The sequence below is a fragment of the Aquarana catesbeiana genome, linkage group LG09, assembly GCF_042186555.1.
Source record: "Aquarana catesbeiana isolate 2022-GZ linkage group LG09, ASM4218655v1, whole genome shotgun sequence".
Classification (NCBI taxonomy): domain Eukaryota; kingdom Metazoa; phylum Chordata; class Amphibia; order Anura; family Ranidae; genus Aquarana; species Aquarana catesbeiana.
The window spans coordinates 38120884-38144648 of NC_133332.1; the positions used below are offsets into that span (position 1 = coordinate 38120884).

General features: G+C 41.9%; 1 protein-coding gene across 2 annotated transcripts in view; it reads right to left on the reverse strand.

Annotated features, from left to right (window-relative positions):
• Positions 1-578: 578 nt before the first annotated feature.
• Positions 579-23765, reverse strand: part of LOC141107521 (class I histocompatibility antigen, F10 alpha chain-like) — a 203725-nt gene continuing 180538 nt past the window's right edge. Inside the window, exons 4-7 of one of the 2 annotated variants that reach the window (XM_073598313.1) lie at positions 18728-19003; positions 14819-14917; positions 13079-13108; positions 579-4611 (exon numbers count right to left, since the gene is read on the reverse strand). In XM_073598313.1, coding sequence (XP_073454414.1) covers positions 4568-4611; positions 13079-13108; positions 14819-14917; positions 18728-19003 — 449 coding nt within the window. In that variant the 3' untranslated portion in view covers positions 579-4567. Of the gene's footprint in view, positions 4612-12406; positions 12782-13078; positions 13109-14818; positions 14918-18727; positions 19004-23765 lie in introns of those variants that run through there. The other variant, XM_073598312.1, reaches the window with a different exon arrangement.

Sequence of the window (23765 nt, forward strand, 5' to 3'; positions counted from 1 at the left end):
TTTTACTTGTTTATCTGCAGTCTTCACTCTACATTGTTTCAAAAGTGCAGATCGTGTTATAAATCTTTCTTCATCTGTAAGCAGCACAGAGGAGGGGGCAGAGAGACTGCAGTTAGATTGTGTCAGAGCTGATTGGAGGAAAGTAACACACCCCCATTCATATAGAAGAACTGTGTTGTAAATAGACAAGCTCTGTTCTGAGACCCCCCCCACACTAATTTATCTCATGTGTCAGGAAAACTTCTCAGAAGTGACTCATGCTGATAAGAGAGGAACAAAGCACCAGAAAAAAACAACATTCAGAGCTTTGGAGAGAGATAAGTAAACACTACACAGATATATGTGCTTTGCTCAAATTCCATGACTGAGGTTTACAACCACTTTAAATAATTATTATACAACATATATTACAAAACACTTTCAATACTGAAAGGGATATTAAGAAAAGGAAGTTCATTGTTAGGGTTTATATACACAATCATCATAGACTCAGATTTACAAAATAGTTTGCAGATATATTTTAACTTTTTTAATTTTTAGAAAACAATACAATCGCAAATAGCAAACAGAGTCACCTCAAAGGGGCAAGCCAATTTTATTGATAATTTAAATCTTAAAAAAATAGTTACATCCCAAAATTCTATTATTTATTGATAATGTCTATAGAATAAATACAGTCTGATTACTAATATGCCATTTGTTCTCTCACATGCCTCATATCTGTATCTGATCATTTCAGGTCTCTGTCTGGTGATTAGGACAAATGATTTTTCTTTCAAGTGCTAAATCATTTATTCAATATATAACTGGGGAATTAGACCACCATAATCTGATACATTACCAATGATTGGATTCCAGTTGACTGAATCACCCAACAACCTCAGGATGTGATTAAGGAGGTTTGGTATGAAGTTTTCTGTTCCCCAACTGATCTGAAGTTTATAGGAATATCATTCTTTGTTTTTATTGTATAATACCAAGAACACAATGGTAATGCACAATGGTAATTGGACTTTTAATATTGTTTTGTTACTTTTTGGTTGCCCTAAAAGTCCAACTTAAAGAGATTTTTTGATACTATATTAGAGGGATGATGGCAACCCAGCACTGATGAATCTAATATTGCACCACAATGGTAAGGCCTGATTCACACCTATGCATTTTTTAGTGTGTTTTCAGTTTTGCAGAAACACACTACAGTCCACTTAACATAGTTTCCTATGGATGTAGTTCACATCTGTGCAATTTATGGAAAGGGTCGGGAATTGTTTTCTGGGTTTTGGTTCCATAGACTTCAATATTGAAAAACGCAAAATGCACCTGCATAATGAAAACTGCATCCTGCATAGGTGTGAATCGGGCCTAATGCTAAGCCTTCTGCAGCTGTGAGGCCAGACAGAGCCAACTGAATTTCTGAGAAAAACATTTAGGGCCTATTTACATTATAGATTATGTTAACACAACATATTACAGTGCATTATGGTCCACTGCCCTAAGACAGACCATTTATTTTGAAAGTACAGGTAGTGCAGCTTGACTAAAAAATTGGATATACACTTTTTTTTAAAGAACAAATTTGCAACACACACCATGTGCATTGTAATGTGCTTCAGTGCATTTCCCTACTTTGCAGAGTGTTCAAAACAAATGGCACCACAAAACACTGTGATGCATGCATTGCACTACACAATCAGTTTTTATTTGTGGCTTGTATGTGGAATATACATACTTATCAATACCTTTTTCTTTCCTTTAAGCAACATTAAAATAAAAAACAAAACAAAACAAAACATACTTACATTTTCCATCTGGATTCAAGTCATCAATAATCTCTTCTCATTTTCCACTAGAATAGTCTGAGTTCACTCATTTATAATATGCCTGTTTTGATATTGTAACATCAGCAGGTTCATAACATGTGGTGGGTTTTGGACTGTAAGGCCCCTTTCACACGAACGGACCATTCAGGTCCGCCTGTCAGTTTTTTAGGCGGACCTGAACGGATGCTCCATGCAGGTCTATGGAGGGACAGATGTCAGCGGTTACCATGTCCGCTGACATCCAATCTGATCTGCTAAAATCAGACGTGCTGTCCGTTTTCGTCCAATCCCTCCATAGGAATCGGCGGCGCTCTGACAGGCCCCTCCTTGCTCAGTGAGCAGAGAGGGACCTGTCATCTGCCGGCTCAGCGGAGATCAACGGAGAGATCTCCTGCTGAGCTGGTGGACAGAGCTGAGTGGATCCGCCTCGTGGGAATGAGACTTAAAGACTTTTTCAGACAGGAGATGAATAGTGGTAGGACCTCTGTAAATGGCTTTTGTTCTCATACAAGACTATGGGGTTGCTTTACTAAAACTGGAGTGCAAAATCTCATGCAGCTGTGTATAGTAACCAATCAGTGTGTAACTTCGGCTTGTTCAATTAGGCTTTGACAATAAAACCTGGAAGTTAATTGGTTTCTATGCAGAGATGCACCAGTGAATCAACCCCTATTGGTATGTAAATCTGCTTAAAGCAGGTCAGAAGAAGGTCAACTGCAGATCAAATGCCCTGGTCAGTGAATTCTGTATGATCTCTCAAGTGTCTCCAACTGAAGCTCGATGACACAGCCCTAAGGGAAACACAGCTCAGTGCTCAGCATTTTCTAACATGCTTCTTTCATCTCTATGATGTCTGGAGGTTCTCTATGATGTCTGGAGGTCTCATATACACACTGAGAAGTTCAGTGCATTCTGGATATTGGCCCGCACAGTGACAGACTCTTCCAAATTAATGAAAAGGAAATGTCAATATTGGTCGGACCTTTGCTGTTTGTAGATGACAGCACCATTTATTGTAAAGATAGCTGAAGCCGGCCAGAAACACTCCGACATACATGAGAAGGGCAGCGGGAGAGATGTATCTATCCAATGGGTCATCATTAATCTGCAGAAGACCAGCAGTAAATTCCAGAATATGATAGTGATGTCCATGATGAAATGAGATGTTAAACAGAGGTATGGTGTAATGTTACATAGTTAGTAAGGTTGAATAAAGACACCAGTCCATCATTTTTTACAAATCAACAACAAATCAAACTATAAACTAGCAATTACAAACATAATAAAAAATGAAGACCCTTCACCTTACTGCAAATATGAAAACCTTATGAAAATTATGCAATGCTACAAATGCTAGAAATGCAGAATTATGCATAATATGATAATTGCTGTATAAATTTTATTCCTACAGAAAACCTGTCACTGAATATGGCACATTTGGGTTGATTTACTAAAGGCAATTAGACTGTGCACATTAAAAAAGTGCAGTTGTTTCAGAGCTTAGTAAATGAGGTAAAGCCTCACTTTGCAAAAAAGTACCCAATCATGTGCAAGTGAAAAAAAAACTGCATTTTTGCTTGCATGTGATTGGATGATGGAAGTCAGCAGAGCTCTTGCTCCTTTACTAAGCTCTAGAGCAACTGCTCTTCAACTGCACTTTGCAAAGAGCACCAGTCTTTTTGTCTTTAGTAAATCAGCCCCTTTGTGTTTATTACTTCATTAGCTGTGTATCAGGATTTCAATGTTCTTCTGACTAATGTACAGAATGTTTAGAGAAACTGTCCCCCAATAACAAAGGAAAGGCGGCTCCATAAACATGGCTGGTAATAAATGGAACCTGTGAGGATGGAGTTATGAGAGATGTCATTGTGGATTGATTGGTTTTGAGGCTGTCATCCTGGTCCTTGAATTATTGTCATCCTGATCCTTGAATTACTACACATAATTCCCTGGACCTGAAACAAGCACACAGATGGAAGTTCTGACATCATGCCTGCTCCAGGTCTCTGATTCATGATGTACCCAAGCCAAGATCAGGAACATAGAAATTAGTCTATACCAGTGATGGCAAACCTTGGCACCCCAGATGTTTTGGAACTACATTTCCCATGATGCTCATGTACTTTGCAGTGTAGTTGAGCATCATGGTAAATGTAGTTCCAAAACATCTTGGGTGCCAAGGTTAGCCATCACTGGTCTATACCCTTAAAAGGTCAGCAATGGTATCTCCCATAATTCTATCCTCACAAGTTTACTTTCTAGTACATACATGTACAGGGGTCCAATGTATGCTCCTCATCATTACTCAGATATTACTGCAGAGACTTGGAAGTTGGATGCAGTGGAGTACTGAATAAGATGATGGCACTATTCAGAAATCCTCAGTACTAATATATACACAGCACTGATCCAATCAGTTAACTCTGCATATGAATATTTATTTTATATATTATTATACTACAGTTCTTTATAGGCGTCACATTGTCAGCCATAATGATTTGATCAATATGGGGAAAATACTTCTATCAATCTTCATGCAATCGGTGTACCACTCTGATTTTACATTCAATTTTATCCCTTTTATACACCAGTGGATTAGAATACATGACAGGTTCTCTTTAAATGACATGGCATTAGATGTATTAAAGAAAGCAGACAGAAGCAAGTGTAATAGGCTGAATCTGAAAGGAAAAAAATGCATCTCCTCCTCTTCCTGTGATGTCCTCACATAATACTCTTGTGTACATTTAGGCTGTCGGGTTGCTGGAGGAGTCAGAACTGGCATCAGAAACTGTAAAAGAAAATAAAGACATTTAGTCTGTAGGAAGATCATGATAAATGATGATTATCATATAATATTATATAGAGTACAGAGAGACACTGTGCTTTATATTACAGAGAAAGGTCTGTACAGAGAGCCAAAAATGAAGAACCAGTTATTTCTATTTGTATCATATTCAAAAGTATGCCACAAAGTTAAACAGAAAGGGGTATTGTTTCGTTGGTAGGTACCATCATCCTTTAAATGTATAGGGCAATGTTGGGTTGAAAGAGAAAACAATAAGGACCTCTCCAATTAGATCCAGCCTCTTTCAGAAATAGTTAGGACTATTGCGGTACCAAGGGGACGTAGACAAGGGTATGATAAAAATTATTAGATTTATTCAAACATAGGATATTAAAAAGTCCAACAAAGGACACAATATAAACCGTGACATAATAACACAATCACAAAATAATTGTTTACAGCAATGTTGACAAACAAATTGTATTGATAATGCCCACACAGAAAAAATTAAGGCAGATTGTACGGTACTTGCAGACGTGACCTCTACAGTTTCGCGGTCAAGCCGCTTCTTCAGGAGGCGTCTTAGTACATATTATACAAAATGAGAAAAAGAACCATATCAACATTACAAAGCATATCTACAGTGAAAAAAACATATATGTGTATAAATACAAATTTGATATTGTAGAAGGTAATCTTTGTTTAATATTGCACTCACCAACCTATGCCCACAGAGGGCTAGAGCGACACTGTGAGACGCCCACTAAGGGCGTTCCCCCGGGGGTGGGCCAGGGGGGCACTTAAGGTGATACTATTGTAAAGAAATTATGAAAATAAGGTATAATTAATTATAGAATTGGGGTTCTTAGAATAAGGCAACCACCCATGTGCGAAAGGTCAGGGTAGAAAGTGGTGGAAAAAAAGGGAGGGGAAGGGGGAGAGGGAGGAGAAGGGAAGGAAAGAAATGGGAGAAGGGGAGGGGAGGAAAGAGGGGAGAGGGGGGAAAGGAAAAATGGACAAGGAGGGGGAAAAAAGGGGAGGAAAGAGAGGAAGAAGAGACAAGGGAGGGGGGCAAAAAGGGGGAGAAAGGGAGGAAGGGATGGGGAAAGGGGGGGGAGGGAGCATAAAAGGGAGGGGGGAAGGGGAAGGGAAGAAGAGAGAGGGGGACAAGAGATGGGGACAAGGGGGGGAGACAGGGGGAAAAAGAAGGGGGGGGAGAGGGAGAGGGAGAGTGGAACAGGGAAGAGGAAAAAGAGGGGGAAAGAGGGGGAGCCCACCACCTGGCCAGAATAGTATGAATGAGAGAGCTTGAAAAGACGGGGGTATTTTAATAGAAAATGTATACCCACCATTGCTGTAATGTTAAAAGCTTATAGCAGACTCGCTGGCTATCCACACCCAGGGTGAATGGTAAAAAACAGTAGCTGTAGGGACCGAGCAATCATGCCACAGGGAGCCTCTAAAGATAAATAGCATGGGGTGTGTGTCAGTTTACTGAAACATACTTTTTCCAGGGGGAGAAATGCTTCCAAATGAAGGAGGAAGGAGATAAACAAGGGAGGGAGGGGAGAAGGAAGGCAAAGAAAGGGGAAGGGGAGAGGAAAAAGAAAGGGAGATAGTACATAATAGTATCATGATATCCCCCCAGAAAGAAATGTGTGGCAGTTACTTACGGGCCTTCAAGCAAAGGTAGTAATGTGCTGGGTGTGTGCCTCTCGTAGCGGTCAAGCAAAGCTGCAACCTTAAGTGCCCCCAAGCCAGAAATTAAGCGGCGCTGAAAACATCAGCCACCGCCCCTTCCGGGTCCGATCCTCCACTGCTGCGCATGCGCAGGGAACTGTCCAGCGCAAGCGCGTAGCTCCACAATTGTTGACGTGGCAGCGTCAATCTAGAGAAGCAGCAACTGGGCTCTGTGGAGCCCCGCCCACTGCCGAAGGATCGCAAGCCCACCGTGCAGGGGAGAATGAACTCCTCACATCACTCAGAGGGGGAAGTCGAGTGCAGAACTGAGTACTCGGATTGGTTAACAATATTAGCAATAGGTAAATCAAAGACAGGGATGCACAATCACCGGTGCCGGGAGCCGACTTCACCTATGGCCAGGGATGTGCACCACTCTGCCCTGTACAAAAGAGATAAAAAGAATCAAAAGACATGATACTGGTTACAAATCATGTAGTTTACAGAATACTTACAGTGAGCCAAATTAACAGTTTAATACATGTAAATACAATGTACAAAAGACAATGTATGAAAAGTCTACTTACAGACAGATATAGAAGGAGTCTGGTTATGCAAATAAAACTGGGACATGAATAACATATATACATATCACGACAGGGTACATATGGTGTGGAACAGGCATGTTGTGTTGTAGGTACAAAAGATTTTATTACAACAGCGTGAGAGACAAGTGTCGAATGGAGAGCTGAAGCAGAGACTGGTAGACCTATTAATAAGTCATTGAAGGAAATACTTGTAGGAGTGTGCCTCATTAATACCAGGTGGAATCAAAGCGTTGAGTCGCTCAATCCAGAGCGATTCACGCTTCAAAATTTGGCAATCCCAGTTGCCCCCTCTGGGGTCCTCAGGGACGACTTCTAAAACAGTAAATCTGATATAATCAAGATTGAAGCGATGGTGGATGCCTATATGGCGGCCCACAGTGGTGAGCTTGCCATTAGTGGAGGCATATAAATGGTCACCCAGTCTCTGCCGCAGCTCTCTGATCGTCTTTCCCACATAAAAAGTGCTGCAAGCGCAGGTCATGAGATAAATTACACCTCGTGTACCACAATGGGCTGAGTGTTTTGGAAAAAACATCTCGCCGTTTGGGAGTAAAAATTGTTGTCCCTCTTGGATCCAGGGGCACTGTGGACAGTTGCCACACTTAAAGGTGCCTCTGGGTTCTTTTGGGCCAGATGTAGGGATTTTGTAGTGGCTATGGGTGAGCCTGTCCCTCAGAGAAGTGGCCCTCCTAAAGACCAGATCAGGGGTTGGTTTGATATATTTTCTGAGTGTGTGGTGGTCAGTCAAAATGTGCCAGTGGCTTGATAGTATGTTACGTAACTGGTGGTGATGGGTAGAGAATTTTGTGATAATTTTAGTAATGTAAGGTTTTTTAGGATGTGAAGGACCAAACAGTAATGCTTGTCGATCTTGAGCTAGGGCCTTATTAAAGGCTTTCCTCAGAGTAGTACGATTATAGCCTCTAGCCAGGAGGCGTGTGCGTAAAGTGTTTGCTTGTCTACGAAAGTCCCCGTCCTCTGTGCAGTTCCTTCTTAGTCTCAAATATTGAGCATAAGGGATACTGTGGATCAGAGGGCGGGGATGTGAGCTTGAAGCATGCAACAGTGTGTTGCCCACTGTGGGTTTGCGGTATAAGTCTGTAGTTAATTGTCCAGCAGAATTTTTGATAATCTGTACATCTAGAAAGGAGATACTCTGAGTATTGTATGTGAAGGTGAAGTGGAGATTGAACTGATTAGTGTTTAACCTCTCAATGAATGCTTTTAAATGTTGCTCTGTTCCTGTCCAAATGACCAGTAGGTCATCAATAAACCTAAACCAGCCCAGGACATGGTTCAAAAAGGGTTCCAATAGGTCATCACCAAAGACAGACTGCTCCCAACCACCCAGAAACAAAATTGGCGTAAGAAAGGGCACAAGATGTGCCCATTGCAACGCCTTGGGTTTGAAGATATAATTGATCCATAATCAGAAAATAGTTTTTAGTCAGAATAAATTACAAAAGTTTTAGAATAAAAGTATTAGTAGGTCAGGTGTGATGGTCCTGTTCCATGAGGAAGGAGCCAGCCATCCGGACGCCCTGCTCGTGGGGGATGCTTGAGTACAGGGCCTCAACATCAACAGCCACGAGGAGGGCATCCGGAGGGACCTGGACTCCCTCAATATGTTTGAGAAGGTCGGTAGTGTCCCGAATATAAGATGGTAGTCTCAATACATGGGGTAATAGAAAAGTGTCGACCAATTTACTTGCGTTCTCTGTTAATGAGCCTTTACCTGAGACGATAGGTCGACCAGGGGGTACAGTGAGAGGTTCTTGTGGGTTTTGGGTAGCGCATAAAACGTTGGGGTATGCGGAAATTGTACATTGATGAATTTATAGGTATCCTCATCGATGAGGCCCTCTAAAAAGGCCCCCCCGATGAGTCCCCTGAATTCATCAATTGTTTTTTGGATAAAGATGTTGTCAATAGGTGAATACCAGTTAGGGTTGGAAAGAATCTTAAGACACATAGTTTGGTATTGATGATGGGTCATCAGTACCAGGTTACCACCTTTATCTGATTGCTTTATAATAAGATCGGTATTTTTTTGGAGTTTGGTAACTGCCTGAAACTGTTGCTGGGTCAGATTAGAAGGTAGTGTTTGCCATTGCTCCTTTTTAAGGGACAGGATACACTCATGTAGGAAGGCCCATATAGATGGGCATGTCATTAAGTCAGGGAAGGCTCTGGATTTCCTTTTTAGACTAGGTTTAGGGTTAGGATGTCGCAGATTAGAAATAATGTCCATTTGACCAGAGGAGGGAGAGTCAGGGGTGCCATCAGAGACATTCGACTCAACCTCTCCTTCGTCCAAAAGTAATATAAGATCCCGTAGTGCTCTGGACTCAGCTATAGTGACATTTTTGTTTTTTTCTGCTAATTCTTTTTCCAGATTGACGCATCTTCGGTCTTGATCAAACATGTAATTAAAAGTTAGTTTTCTAGCGAATAGATAGAGATCTTTAATTGTCTCATAGATGTCAATTGACTCCGAGGGGCAAAAGCCCAAACCCAATTGGAGAACTTGTTCCTCCTCTGGAGTCAGTTGATAAGGGGTTAAATTGATTATATTAAGAGAGTAAGGAATCACTCCATCATTTAATGTGGCTGATTGTAAGACGTGCTTGGAACTGGAGCTTTTTGCACAAACGTGTCCAGGCTCCCCTGTCTGGTGAGTTCTGGAGTTGCCTGTACTAAAAAAACAGGTTGTGATAAAAGAGTCTGTATATTAGGTTGTAGAAGTTTGGGGATGATGTTGTGTAGGGTGGGGTGGAGAGAACCCTCTTGAGGGGTCTGTCCACCCGGCCTTGGTGGTGGTGTTTTGAGTGCTTTACCGTGTTGTTTTCCTTTTTTGGGGTGTTTGGTGGTTGAGTTGTTGCCTGTGAGGGACCTTTTCCGAGGAACACTTGGTGTTCATGAAGTAGTGGAACGTGTAGTAACCTGTGAAGATATGGATGAGTCAGATTCCGTGCAATCAGTTGCTGTCAAGATTGGAGGTTTGCGACTAAAGCTCTTGTTTTTTCTGGAATATGGTTTTCCAGACCACTTGTACGCATATCCCTCCGAAAAAGCTAGTTTATCCTGGAAAAATTTCCTTTGTTTTTTGGTGATAATGTCCTTATTAAGGTTTTCCACTTTGTCTCGTACCTCCTTCCACCTATTTGTGAAGGAGGCTGAGTCTTTAATATTGGGGAATTGATTTAGCAATCTATCAATTTCACCATCCAAGCTCGTCATGTCTGTACGGTATTGGGTGGTGAGTTGTTGCATGAGTTCTATACTACAGTTGGTTAAGATGTTCTCCCAGGACTTTCTAAAGTCCGGGGAGGGGTCCTTAATAGTTGGAAACATTTGAATCCAGAGCCCTAGGGGGCAAACTTTTTCTGTAATGTACGATTCGAAGTATTGAATGTGCCAGTACAGATGAGATTTTTTTCTTTAAGAGATTAAACATCCTATCGAGAAACGTTTTAGTTTCATCTTCTGACTGTTGGTTTGCTAAGCAACCTGCTTGTATGGTGGATATAAAATCCCCCCAAGCTGTGCCCAGGACATCCATTGCCCTGAATTACAAAGACCAGAACAAGGCCCTCACTGGGAGTAAGAAAGACTCAGTCAATAGGTTTTAGAAATGGCTACCCTAAGACAAAAAGCATCTAAATTTGATATGTGTAGAAAATAAATTAGAATAGTGGCCTAAAGGGAAACAAAGGATTTTGATCAAAAGATCAGGGTGTGTTATCCACCCAGCATATCATATTCAAAAGTATGCCATAAAGTTAAACAGAAAGGGGTATTGTTTCGTTGGTAGGTACCATCATCCTTTAAATGTATAGGGCAATGTTGGGTTAAAAGAGAAAACAATAAGGACCTCTCCAATTAGGTCCGGCCTCTTTCAGAAATAGTTAGGACTATTGCGGTACCAAGGGGACGTAGACAAGGGTATGATAAAAATTATTAGATTTATTCAAACATAGGATATTAAAAAGTCCAACAAAGGACACAATATAAACCGTGACATAATAACACAATCACAAAATAATTGTTTACAGCAATGTTGACAAACAAATTGTATTGATAATGCCCACACAGAAAAAATGAAGGCAGATTGTATGGTACTTGCAGACGTGACCTCTACAGTTTTGCGGTCAAGCCGCTTCTTCAGGAGGCGTCTTAGTACATATTATACAAAATGAGAAAAGTACAATATCAACATTACAAAGCATACCTACAGTGAAAAAAACATATGTGTATAAATACAAATTTGATATTGGAGAAGGTAATCTTTGTTTAATATTGCACTCACCAACCTATGCCCACAGAGGGCTAGAGCAACACTGTGAGATGCCCACTAAGGGCGTTCCCCTGGGGGCGGGCCAGGGGGGCACGTAAGGTGATACTATTGTAAAGAAATTATGAAAATAAGGTATAATTAATTATAGAATAAGGCAACCACCCATGTGCAAAAGGTCAGGGTAGAAAGTGGTGGAAAAAAAGGGAGGGGAAGGGGGAGAGGGAGGAGAAGGGAAGGAAAGAAATGGGAGAAGGGGAGGGGAGGAAAGAGGGGAGGGGGGGAGGAAAAATGGACAAGGAGGGGGAAAAAAGGGGAGGAAAGGGAGGAAGAAGAGACAAGGGAGAGGGGGAAGGGGGAGAAAAGGGGGGGAGGGAAAAAGGGCGGAAGGGAGGGGAAAAGGGGGGAGGGAGCATGAAAGGGAGGGGGGAAGGGGAAGGGAAGAAGAGGGAGGGGAGAAGGGGACAAGAGACAGGGACAAGGGGGAGGGGGGGATGGGGGGAAGAAGGGGAGGGGGGAGAGCGGAACAGGGAAGAGGAAAAAGAGGGGGAAAGAGGGGGAGCCCACCACCTGGCCAGAATAGTATGAGAGAGCTTGAAAAGACGGGGTTTTTTTAATAGAAAATGTATACCCACCGTTGCTGTAATGTTAAAAGCTTATAGCAGACTCGCTGGCTATCCACACCCAGGGTGAATCCTGGTCCTTGAATTATTGTCATCCTGATCCTTGAATTACTATACATAATTCCCTGGACCTGAAACAAGCACACAGATGGAAGTTCTGACATCATGCCTGCTCCAGGTCACTGATTCATGATGTACCCAAGCCAAGATCAGGAACATAGAAATTAGTCTATACCAGTGATGGCAAACCTTGGCACCCCAGATGTTTTGGAACTACATTTCCCATGATGCTCATGTACTTTGCAGTGTAGTTGAGCATCATGGGAAATGTAGTTCCAAAACATCTTGGGTGCCAAGGTTAGCCATCACTGGTCTATACCCTTAAAAGATCAGCAATGGTATCTCCCATAATTCTATCCTCACAAGTTTACTTTCTAGTACATACATGTACAGGGGTCCAATGTATGCTCCTCATCATTACTCAGATATTACTGCAGAGACTGGGAAGTTGGATGCAGTGGAGTACTGAATAAGATGAGGGTACTATTCAGAAATCCTCAGTACTGATATATACACAGCACTGATCCAATCAGTTAACTCTGCATATGAATATTTATTTTATATTATTATACTACAGTCCTTTATAGGAGTCACATTGTCAGCCATAATGATTTGATCAATATGGGGAAAATACTTCTATCAATCTTTATACAATTGGTGTACCGCCCTGATTTTACATTAAATTTTATCCCTTTTATATACCAGTGGATTAAAATACATGACAGGTTCTCTTTAAATGACATGGCATTAGATGTATTAAAGAAAGCAGACAGAAGCAAGTGTAATAGGCTGAATCTGAAAGGAAAAAAAATGCATCTCCTCCTCTTCCTGTGATGTCCTCACATAATACTCCATTGTGTACATTTAGGCTGTCGGGTTGCTGGAGGAGTCAGAATTGGCATCTGAAGCTGTAAAAGAAAGTAAAGACATTTAGTCTGTAGGAAGATCATGATAAATGTCGATTATCATATAATATTATATAGAGTACAGAGAGACACTGTGCTTTATATTACAGAGAAAGGTCTGTACAGAGAGCCAAAAATGGAGAACCAGTTATTTCTATTTGTATCATATAATGTAGGTAATGATAATAAAGTTACTTGTATCACAGAATAGGATTATCTGCAGGACGTCTCATCTTCTCACATATTCTACACACCGCACACTATAATAACACAGAGAACAGGACATGATGGGATACTTACTACTGGTGGTCTTGTAGCCTTTTCCCCTCTCTGAAATATATGAATTATTGTGTTAGAAACAAGAAAACATTAAATAAAAGCTCATCACAATCTGTCATAGCCAATATCCAAACTTTCAGAATTTTGAGACAAGAAACAGCCATGAGCTCACATACATGGGATATAATATATGAGAAAAGACCCAAAACAGACTAATATAATTATAAATGGCAATAAAGAAAGTTACTACGAATGTTTGTTTTTTCACTGAAGAACTGAACCCTACTTTCTGTAAATGACACACTATGGGTGCTGATTAAATAAAATAAAATAAAGAGACAATATCATGAGAGAATACTGGAGGCTGCCATTGCTGCAATCTACCTTTGAGAATGCTCATTCTCTGGCTGTCTTGCTAATGTTTGTCTTCAATTCTGTCTGAGTTGGTGACCCAGAACAGGTATAGTTATGGAATGTGACACTTTTCTGGCATTCATTTACAGCATGCTTGTTCCAGGTCTGTGACCCCCCCCCTGGATAACCCCTCTATTTTATACTTTATTTTTTCCTTTGCTTGGGTCTTAAGGTTGGTCACATGATGTGCAGGGTCCTCTTCCTCTTCAAATGTTTTTCTGGTAGTGGGTGGTTCTTGATGATACAGATAGCAGTGCTGACATGATGACATCAGTGCCTCTCCCTGCCTCAATGTACTGAGTACAGGGTGCCATAATGATGCCCCCTCAAAAGCAGTCTCATGACACCCTGCATTCACAGTATGTCCTCAGTCCGCCAGATTGAATAAGTGTGATTTCACCCAGAATACTTAGTGGGACGGAACCGCTTGGCACCTCACTTGGGTGCTTCTGTCAAACAGTGCTTCCTGCCCCCCAAACTGTTCCAGCAGACCAAGAGCTAATACCAGCCCTTTACCCCAATCACCGTACACAGACAAGATGTTGGGATAAAACCAAAGGAATGATTGTTTGTTGAACAGAAATACAGGTTTTTATACATTTCAAAAGTAGGTCAGTCACCACATGAAAAATAAAACCAAACATTTAACCAAAACATCACACAATGGTTTAGATAACGAGGTAGAGTTGACACAAGGCTATGGCATCATATAGGAACCTCCAAAAGTCAGCCAAATTAGCCAACAGACAGAAACAATAGGAGACTCAATTAACAATGGGAATGCACACCTAGGAGGCGCCCAATGGGAGAGACATTTAATAAACATAACACCTTAATAAACAGACTAGAGTAGTAGACTCTTCAGGTTGCTTAAACTGATTATTTTAACATCTGCTCTAAATCTCACAGTCTGAAGCAGTTGCTGGTTCGAGACCCCAAATATATATATGGGTCCTCCAGTTCCCAGAGTCTGTGTGTTTTGGAGAGACATGGACTTGAATCTGAAGCAAGACCACTCCAAGGGTCCCCCAGGCACACACCTCCCAAAGAGTAGTGTTCCCTTAACTGCCAGGGCCCATAGTCAGTGGATAGGAGGGTTGTCCCTAGTTCCCTACAAAAGCCTCTGTTCCAGTTTCATCCGTCAGACTGAGGACATCATTTGGCAGAGAAGAGGTACTGTGGGATTGAGTGGAGGGCCAAGTACTGGACCCAGCTCTGGGGGGCGGGCAGCAGCAATGGCGGCTTCCATAATTGTCACTTTAAGCAAACAAATTCATCTGAGCTTCATTCATTTATACTGTGAAAGAAAGGAACATCTGAGAAAAAAAATTAAAATCTGTTACTTACTTTTGTAGCAAAAGATTCCAACACCAAGGATGACTGCGATGATGGCAACAGCACAGACAATGGCAATAATCATTGTATATTGGGTGCCATTGTCAGGTTCTGAAAGAAAGAGATGCATGAGATGGTGGGAATACTGAGTGAGAAGTTCAGGTGAAGATACTTTATAATAGAAGACATGTAATAGTCAGACCTCATGTACACAGATGGGAAGAAACCGTATACAGTATATGAACTGTGTAAAATTCTGGGTGTTTTCCCACGTCATACTCTTAAAAATGTTGATGCTTCTGTGCATCACTGTTTACCCCTTCATACACGTATAACATAATTACCGTACACCGAACCTCTGTGTACCCGCATGCACATCTGTGGGTAAATGCTGATATACAGAAGCACCAGTCTTGACAAGCATAAGGCTGCATACAGCCAACCTCTAGAATAGCAGGCTGTACACAACACATGAGGCTTCCAGGGTCCAGGAAAACTCCTGGAATTTTATGCCAGGCTTGTCTTTACTATGCCAATTGAAATCAGCTGACAATTTCTTTGCAAAGGCTGTTTGAGCAGATATACTGTACATCATCTGACAGTAAGACCTTGTTTACACTTGCAGTCAGGGGTGCGATTGAGCAGCATTATCACCATCCAACTGCATCTACTAAAGCTGCCATGACAGCGAGTGGGGTGTACATTTTGCAGCCATGATGCTTTGCATCGTAGCGCAGCAAAAATGATCCCCTGTTGGGTTCACATGCGGGTCTTTAGACATTAACCCTTTCATGACTAAGCCCATTTCTGACATTTGGTGTTTACAAGTTAAAATCCGTATTTTTTGCTAGAAAATTACTTAGAACCCCCAAACATTATATATTTTTTTTTAGCAGAGAATCTAGAGAATAAAATGGCGATTGTTGCAATATTTTATGTCACACGGTATTTGTGCAGCGGTGTTTTAAACGCAACTTTTTGGGAAAAGGGACACTTTCATGAATTAAAAAAAAATGAAACAGTAAAGGTAGCCCAATTTCTTTGTATAATGTGAAAGATGATGTTACGCCGAGTAAATAGATACCAAACATGTCATGCTTTATAATTGCACGCACTCGTGGAATGGTGACAAACTACGGTACCTAAAAATCTCCATAGGCAATGCTTTAAATTTGTTTAAGGTTACCAGGTTAGAGATACAGAGGAACTCTAGTGCTAGAATTATTGCTCTTGCTCTGACGATCATGGCGATACCTCACATGTATGTTTTGAACATCGTTTACATATGCGGGTGCGACTTCTGTATGCGTTGTCTTTGCTGCGCGAGCTCGCGGGGGCGGGGGCGCTTTAAAAAATGTTTTTTTGTTTCTTATTTATTTTTATATTAATAAATTGTGTTTAAACAAAAAACATTTTTGATCACTTTTATTGCTGTCACAAGGAATGTAAACATCCCTTGTGACGGTAATAGGTGGTGACAGGTACTCTCCTTTGCACTTCAAAGTATTCAGATCGCCGTTTTTGGGGATTCTGAATACTGTATATTTTTTTTAAACCAGCGCCATTGGCAGCCGAGTAAACAGGAAGTAACGTTGTGAAGTCGCTTCCATGTTTACAATCAGGAGACTGGAATGAAACCGTTTCCAGCTTCATTCCAGTCTGTCACTAGCCGCTGGAAGTGGCAGATGTTTGATCGAGCCTCCCAGTGCGACGAGAGGCCCAGTTAGAGCGGCGTGAGGGGGGACATCCTCCAGGATAACAGCAGAGCGGCTCTTAGCCGCATCGGTTGTTATCCCTGGAAAGCCGATGGCCGGCTCTAAAAAAAGGCAGCTGTGGGCATCATCCCGGTATAACCCCCGAAAGCCGAGGCCGCACATCTGCGTACGCTCGGTGGTAAGGGGTTAAAACAAGCAGTAAGGAGGCAGCATGCTGCTTCCTCACCCCCTGTCAAATGCCCTTTATAGACTGATCCACTGCAGATCACTCTTTAGAGGGCACCACTCACAGTCTTAATAATTAGCCACATTGCTCATGTAAAATAAGTATCAACTGATTTTAGGTATCAATCCCCACAGCTGTTTTTATTGGCCGGGCCGAGATATCGTCCCTCCCATGCATGCTCGGGTGTTCAGTCATCTCTGCATGGCTGAAATTATACCCTGAGCTGTGTGTGACTAGCTCAGTGTACAGTGCAGACAGACAGCCATAGTGGGGTTGAATTACTAAAGGCAAATAGCTTGTTCACTTTGCAAGTGCAATTGAATTCTGCAAGGACATTTACTTAAGAGCTTAAATGAGATGAAGCTTCACTATGCAAAGAATACCCAATAACAGGTAAGGAAAATAAAAGGAACAACATTTTTGCTTGCACATGATTAGATAACATAAGTCAGCAGAGCTTCTCCTCATTTACTAAGGTCTGGAGTAAACTCCCTTGCAAAGTGCTTAGTCTATTTGGCTTTAGTAAATCAGCCCCAGTATGTATTTCTGTATTCAAAATTCTGCCTGTTCACATTTTTTTCACACTGAAGTTACACTTGAACTTATTTACTCATGGTGGCCGGAGGTCCTGTCTGCATTTCTCCTATAGACAGGACTGTAGCTTCCCCTTGCCTTAATCACAGGGATTGGTCAGTGACTATCTTATGTTCTTTACGTAATGTAATATTTAAAAAAAGTGACTCAGATAATAGTTCTGGATTATATGAAAAATACAGTGCTCTTCTATTATTAAAAATAGACAGAGTCTGGAAAAATGTAAGAAGTGCAAAACAAATAAAATCAATAATTCACTCCTATTTAAAACCACAGAACATCATTGCTGAAGAAACGCGTAGGACGGAGTCACAGCGGGTGACGTCATTGCACACCGAATGCAGTGGCCATCTTGAAACTTTCTAATGTGGTTTTCTATTTTTTTTAAATGTGAGGGCATTATTTTACTTGAAATAAATGGACTTTTTTTTAACAAATACTGCAATATGAGATACCTCTGCCTTTCTTTTTGACTTCTACCCATTGGGAGTTCTGATGGTCACCAGGGTAGCAACAACTACTGAATATGTTTACCCAAGGGAGAAGTTGAGAGATGTTCCATTTCTGAAGGAGATGTTTGACTGTGCTTTTTGACTGCAAGGTCAAATTTATTTGGTCATACATCCTTATGAGCACCATCTACCAGTCATTTAATGACTTTATGGACTTACCTGATCAATTTTAATTGTTTTGCACTTCTTTGTCCATCCTTTTCCAGTCTCTGTCTATTTTTAATATTAGTGGAGCAATGCCTTTTTCATATAATTGTGTTTATATTGTAGCCTGTAATATTGTGTCAGCTGCTTGTTTCTTGCCAATTAGAGCTTTAGCGCAGGTACTATTTGTGATTTAATAGTTTTGAATTGGCAATTCTATTTTCAAGACATGTTGTGACTATGAACACAGAGGGGTTGATTTACTAAAGGCAAATAGCCTGTGCACTCCGATAGTGCAGTTGCTCGAGATATAAGTAAATGAGATGAAGCTTCACTTTACAAAGAATACCCAATCACATGCAAGGAAAATAAAAAAACAGCATTTTGCTTGCACGTGATTGGATGATAGAAGTCAGCAAAGCTTCTGCTCATTTACAAAGCTCTGGAGTAATTGCAGAGTGCACAGTCTATTTGTCTTTAGTAAATCAAACCCAAACTGTCTTTATCTCTCTCAGAATGTCTCCATCTATACAATGTATGACAGTTCTATTGGTGCAAATGTACAGAGCACATATCAGGAGGAAGGAATAAATACACATTACATGGATATTTTAATGATTTCTCTTGAAAAGGACCTATTGCAATATATATATCTTTATATTCATGACGGCAGACCTCATGTGTATTCATGGTTAGATATTTTATCATCAAACTTTCTTCTTCTACTCACCGTATTTCTTAGTGAGAACCTCCTTCAGGCTGCTGTGGTCCACATGACAGGAGTAAGTGTCTGCTTCCTTGGTTGGCACTTCCACACTGACTCTGATCTGATAGGTGCCATCAGGATGGGGGAGAATTGGACTCATTTCATCTGAAGGAAGATGGTCCTTCCCATTACTCATCCACTTTACATCAACAGGTCGGGGGTGAAACCCGTACACCAGGCACTGAAGTCTTGTCACATCATCCGACTGACGATGACCCCACACCTTCACCTGTGGGCGCACTGAGAGGGAGACAAAACAAAGAGAAATATATAAAAAACACTGATGGTATACAGGTACAATGCATCCAGAAAGTATTCACAATGCTTCACTTTTTCCACATTTTGTTATGTTACAGCCCTATTCCAAAATTGCTTTTTGCTTTGAGGCACTAAAGGGCTAATAAGAGCACCTGTAAAAGCGACTGAAAAAGCCTCCCCTGCAGCCCCAGTGTGAAAGCCCGAGTGCTTTCGCACTGGATTGGTGTGCTTGCAGGACATTAGAAAAAGGCCTTCAAGCAGCATCCTTCAGGCAGTGTGAGAGTGGGGAATACACCGTCCCTGCCATTGGAATCAATGCCGAAGCGCTTTGCAGGCGACTTGGCAGCGACACTTTGCAGGTGCTAACAACCCTTTATTCGGCCACAAGCGGGGGTTAAATGCACCCCACTAGCGTCTGAAAAGTGCCGCTATTACAGCAGTAAAGCGCCGCTAATTTTAGAGGCGCTTTACCGCTAACGCTCCTGCCTCAGTGTGAAAGTAGCCTATGTATTCACAGCTTTTGCCATGACACATAGGGGTTGATTTACTAAAGGCAAAAAGACTGCACTTTGGAAAGTGCAGTTGCACACAGCAAGAGCAGTTGCTCCAGAGTTTAGTAAATGAGCAGAAGCTCTGCTGACTTTCATCAACCGTTCATGTGCAAGCAATAATGCTGTTTTTTTATTTTCCTTGCATGTGATTGGGTATTCTTTGCAAAGTGAAGCTTTACCTCATTTACTAAGCTCTGGAGCAACTGCACTTGCACAGTGCAATTGCACTTTCCAAGGTGCACAGTCTATTGGCCTTTAGTAAATCAACCCCTTAAAGTTAAGCTCAGGTGTTTCTCATCCTGTTTCCAATGATCATCCTTGAGATGTTTCTACAGCTTGATTGTAGTCCACCTGTGGTAAATTCAGTGGATTGGATATGACTTGGAAAGGCACACGCCTGTCTATATAAAGGTCCCACAGTTAACAGTGCATGTCAGTAGACCTCTGAGTTTGTATCGAGGCCAAGATCTTGGGAAGGGTATAGAAAAATGTCTGCAGCATTCAAGGTCCCAATGAGCACAGTGGCCTCTATTATCCGTGAATGGATGAAGTTTGGAACCACCAGGACTCTTCCTAGAGCGAGCCGCCCGGTCAAACTGAGTGATAGGGGGAGAAGGGTCTTAGTCAGGGAGGTGACCAAGAACCAATGGCCATTCTGACAGCGCTCCATTGTTTCTCTGTGGAGGGAGGAGAACCTTCCAGAAGAACAACCTTCTCTGCAGCGCTCCACCAATCAGGCCTGTATGGTAGAGTGGCCAGACGGAAGCCACTCCTCAGTAAAAAGTAGGGGTGCAACAGATCAAAAAACTCACGGTTCGGATCGTTCCTCAAATCAGGAGTCACGGATCAAAAAAAAAAAAAAAAATTTAATTTACAAAAACCTGTGAAAATTCCACCACCATATAGTGCCCACTGTAATATCCACAATCTCACCACTGTAATATCCATGTCATCTCCCCCACTGTAATATCCACGTCATCTCCCCCACTGTAATGGACATCTCCCCCACTGTAATATCCACATCTCCCCACATCTCCCCCACTAATATCCACATCTCCCCCACTAAATATCCACATCTCCCTACATCTCCTCCACTAATATCCACATCTCCTCACATCTCCCCCACTAATATCCACATCTCCCCTACTAATTTCCACATCTCCCCTACGATTGGAGCTTGCTTGCTTGCAGTTGAGGCGACTGATGATGACGTCAGTGTGCCGCTCACCTAGGCTGCCGCCGGGTGTACCAAGATGGCCGGTGCTCCAGAGCTAGGCTGAAGCCGCGCCCTTCCTAAGGCCGAGGTGGCGGAGCGCTCCGCAGATCGCGTGTGTGCCGTTCTGAACAGGCTGAACCGCTCAGATCACGGATCGGTGACGATCCATTGCACCCCTAGTAAAAAGGCACATGACAGCCTGCCTGGAGTTTGCCAAAAGGCACCTGAAGGACTCTCAGACCATGAGAAACAAGATTCTCTGGTATGAGGAGACAAAGATCGAACTCTTTGGCCTGAATGGCAAGCGCCATGTCTGGAGGAAACCAGGCACTGCTTGTCACCTGGCCAATGCCATCTCTACAGTGAAGCATGGTGGTGGCAGCATCATGCTACGGAGATGTTTTTCAGTGGCAGGAACTGGGGGGCTAGTCCGGATCAAGGAAAAGATGAATGCAGCAATATATGAGATATCCTTGATGAATACAGAGGACTCTGGACCTCAGACTGGTGCGAAGGTTCATTTTCAAACAGGACAACGACCCCAAGCACACAGCCAAGATATCAAAGGAGTGGCTACAGGACAACTCTGAGACTGTCCTTGAGTGGCCCAGCCAGAGCCCAGACTTGAACCCGATTGAACATCTCTGGAGAGGTCTGAAAATGGCTGTGCACCAACGCTTCCCATCCAACTGGAGCTTGAGAGGTCCTGTAAAGAAGAATGGAAGAAACTGCCCAAAAATAGGTGTGCCAAGTTTGTAGCACCATACTCCAAAAGACTTGAGGCTGTAATTGGTGCCAAAAGGTGCTTGAGGATTGAGCAAAGGCTGTGAATACTTATGTACATGTGATTTGTTTTGGTTTTTATTTAATAAATTTGCAAAGATTTCAAACTTCTTTTACGTTGTCATTATGGGGTATTGTTTGTAGAATTTTAGGGAAAATAATGAATTGAATCCATTTTGGAATAAGGCTGTAACATAACAAAATGTGGAAGAAGTGAGGCGCTGTGAATACTTTCCGGATGCACATTATAAGAGGATTGTACACATACAGAGACAACTGTTCAATCATTTGTCAGGATCTTTCCCCCCTTCCTGCCCAGTCCAAATTTCAGCTTCCAGGGCTATCACATTGAATGGCAATTGCACCATTTTTCCCACAAATATAGTTTTCTTTTGGTGGTATTTGATCACCACTGGGGTTTTTTCTTTTTTTCACTACAAATAAAAAAAAGACCAACATTTTTGAAGAAAAATGGTGGTCATGGGTGGGCATCTTCGGGGGGATGCACTGATAATCAGTACAGACCCCCCTGTCAGGAGAGCAGCTGATCAGCTCTCCTCTACTCGTGCCTGTTCGTGCGAGTAGAGGAAATGCCGATACATGGCTTTTCCTGTTTACACTATGATCAGTTGTGATTGGACACAGCTGATCACATGGAGATATCAAAAGACTAAAAACTTTATGGGACTTTAAAGGCACAACTGTAGTGAGCTACACAACGTATATAAAAAAGTTGAATTTTATTTATAATATACAAAAAAAAACACACAAAAAGAATAGACAAAACATCATTAAAAACACATCAGATCTAGACATAGGGTCTTTACCTAGATTGGAGATGCGGTGTGTCAGAGTGACACCACAGATCACAGCTAATCTTGCTGGACGTCACATGACACCCAGTCAAGATAATAGAACCACTTTTCAGCTGTCATTTTGCTATATGGCGGGCGGGAGGTGATTAAGAAAGACTACATTTTATGCCTCCAGAGTGAATGATTTTGCAATTTGGCAGATCAATGTTACCCCAAAGATCTTATTCTGGAAGCTGGATTCCAGTAAAACTATACACACAGGTGATACATTATCCATATAAGGGAAATATTTTACCTGCTAAAGAATTTGCCTCTCTCTCCATCATCCTGAGATTTATACGACCCCCTGCCTGGAAGATAAGGTACCTGATATTTCTCTGCTTTAGCTATATAACATTTAGGCCCCTTTCACACTGGGGCGGCGTCGGCAGGAAAACGGCGCTATTTTTAGCGCCGCTTTACCGTTGTTTTAGCGGCGGCATTCGCCCGCTAGCGGCTAAAAAAGGGTTAAAACCCAGCCACAAAAGGGTTAAAACCACTGCAAAGTGCTGCTACAGCAGCGCTATGCCAGCGGTATAGCCACGCTGTCCCATTGATTTCACTGCTTCACTGCTCCAAAGATGCTGCTAGCAGGACTTTTTTCCCATTCTCCAGCGCACCGCTCCAGTGTGAAAGCCCTCGGGGCTTTTACATTGGAGACAAAGCAGTGGCTCTTTCATGGCGCTTTGCAGGCGCTATTTTTAGTGTTGTAGCGCCTGCAAAGCGCCCCAGTGTGAAAGGGGTCTTGGAGGGATGATTCCCATCCCCAGCCCAAGACTGGAAAGTGAAAGGAGAGGCAGCAAACTGATGAGCTTCATCTCTATCACTCTGCTCTCTCCTCCTACTAGCATGCTATTTGTTAACACATAAGTATTGTAGCACAGCTGACTGTCTTCTTGTGCTGCTTCTACCTCTCCCAGTCTGAGCTCTTCTTCATGAGGCTGATACCAAGTCAAATTAAGGTACTTGCACTGTTTCAATTAAAAAAACAAACAAATTTTAGGTTGTAATTATGAATACAGAGCATTATGAATACATTTCCCATACAGGACAAAGAAACAGGAAACAGGTTCACTTAATCACTTGCCTACCGGGCACTTTCACCCCCTTGCTGCCCAGGCCAATTTTCAGCTTTTAGCGCTCTCACATTTTGAATGACAATTACGGACATGCAACACTGTACCCAAATGATTTTTTTTAATCATTTTCTTTACACAAATAGAGCTTTCTTTTGGTGGTATTTAATCACTACTGGGTTTTTATTTTTTACAAAAAAAAATAAAATAAAGACCAAACATTAAAAAAAATATATTTTTTAAAGTTTCTGTCCGTACCTTTTG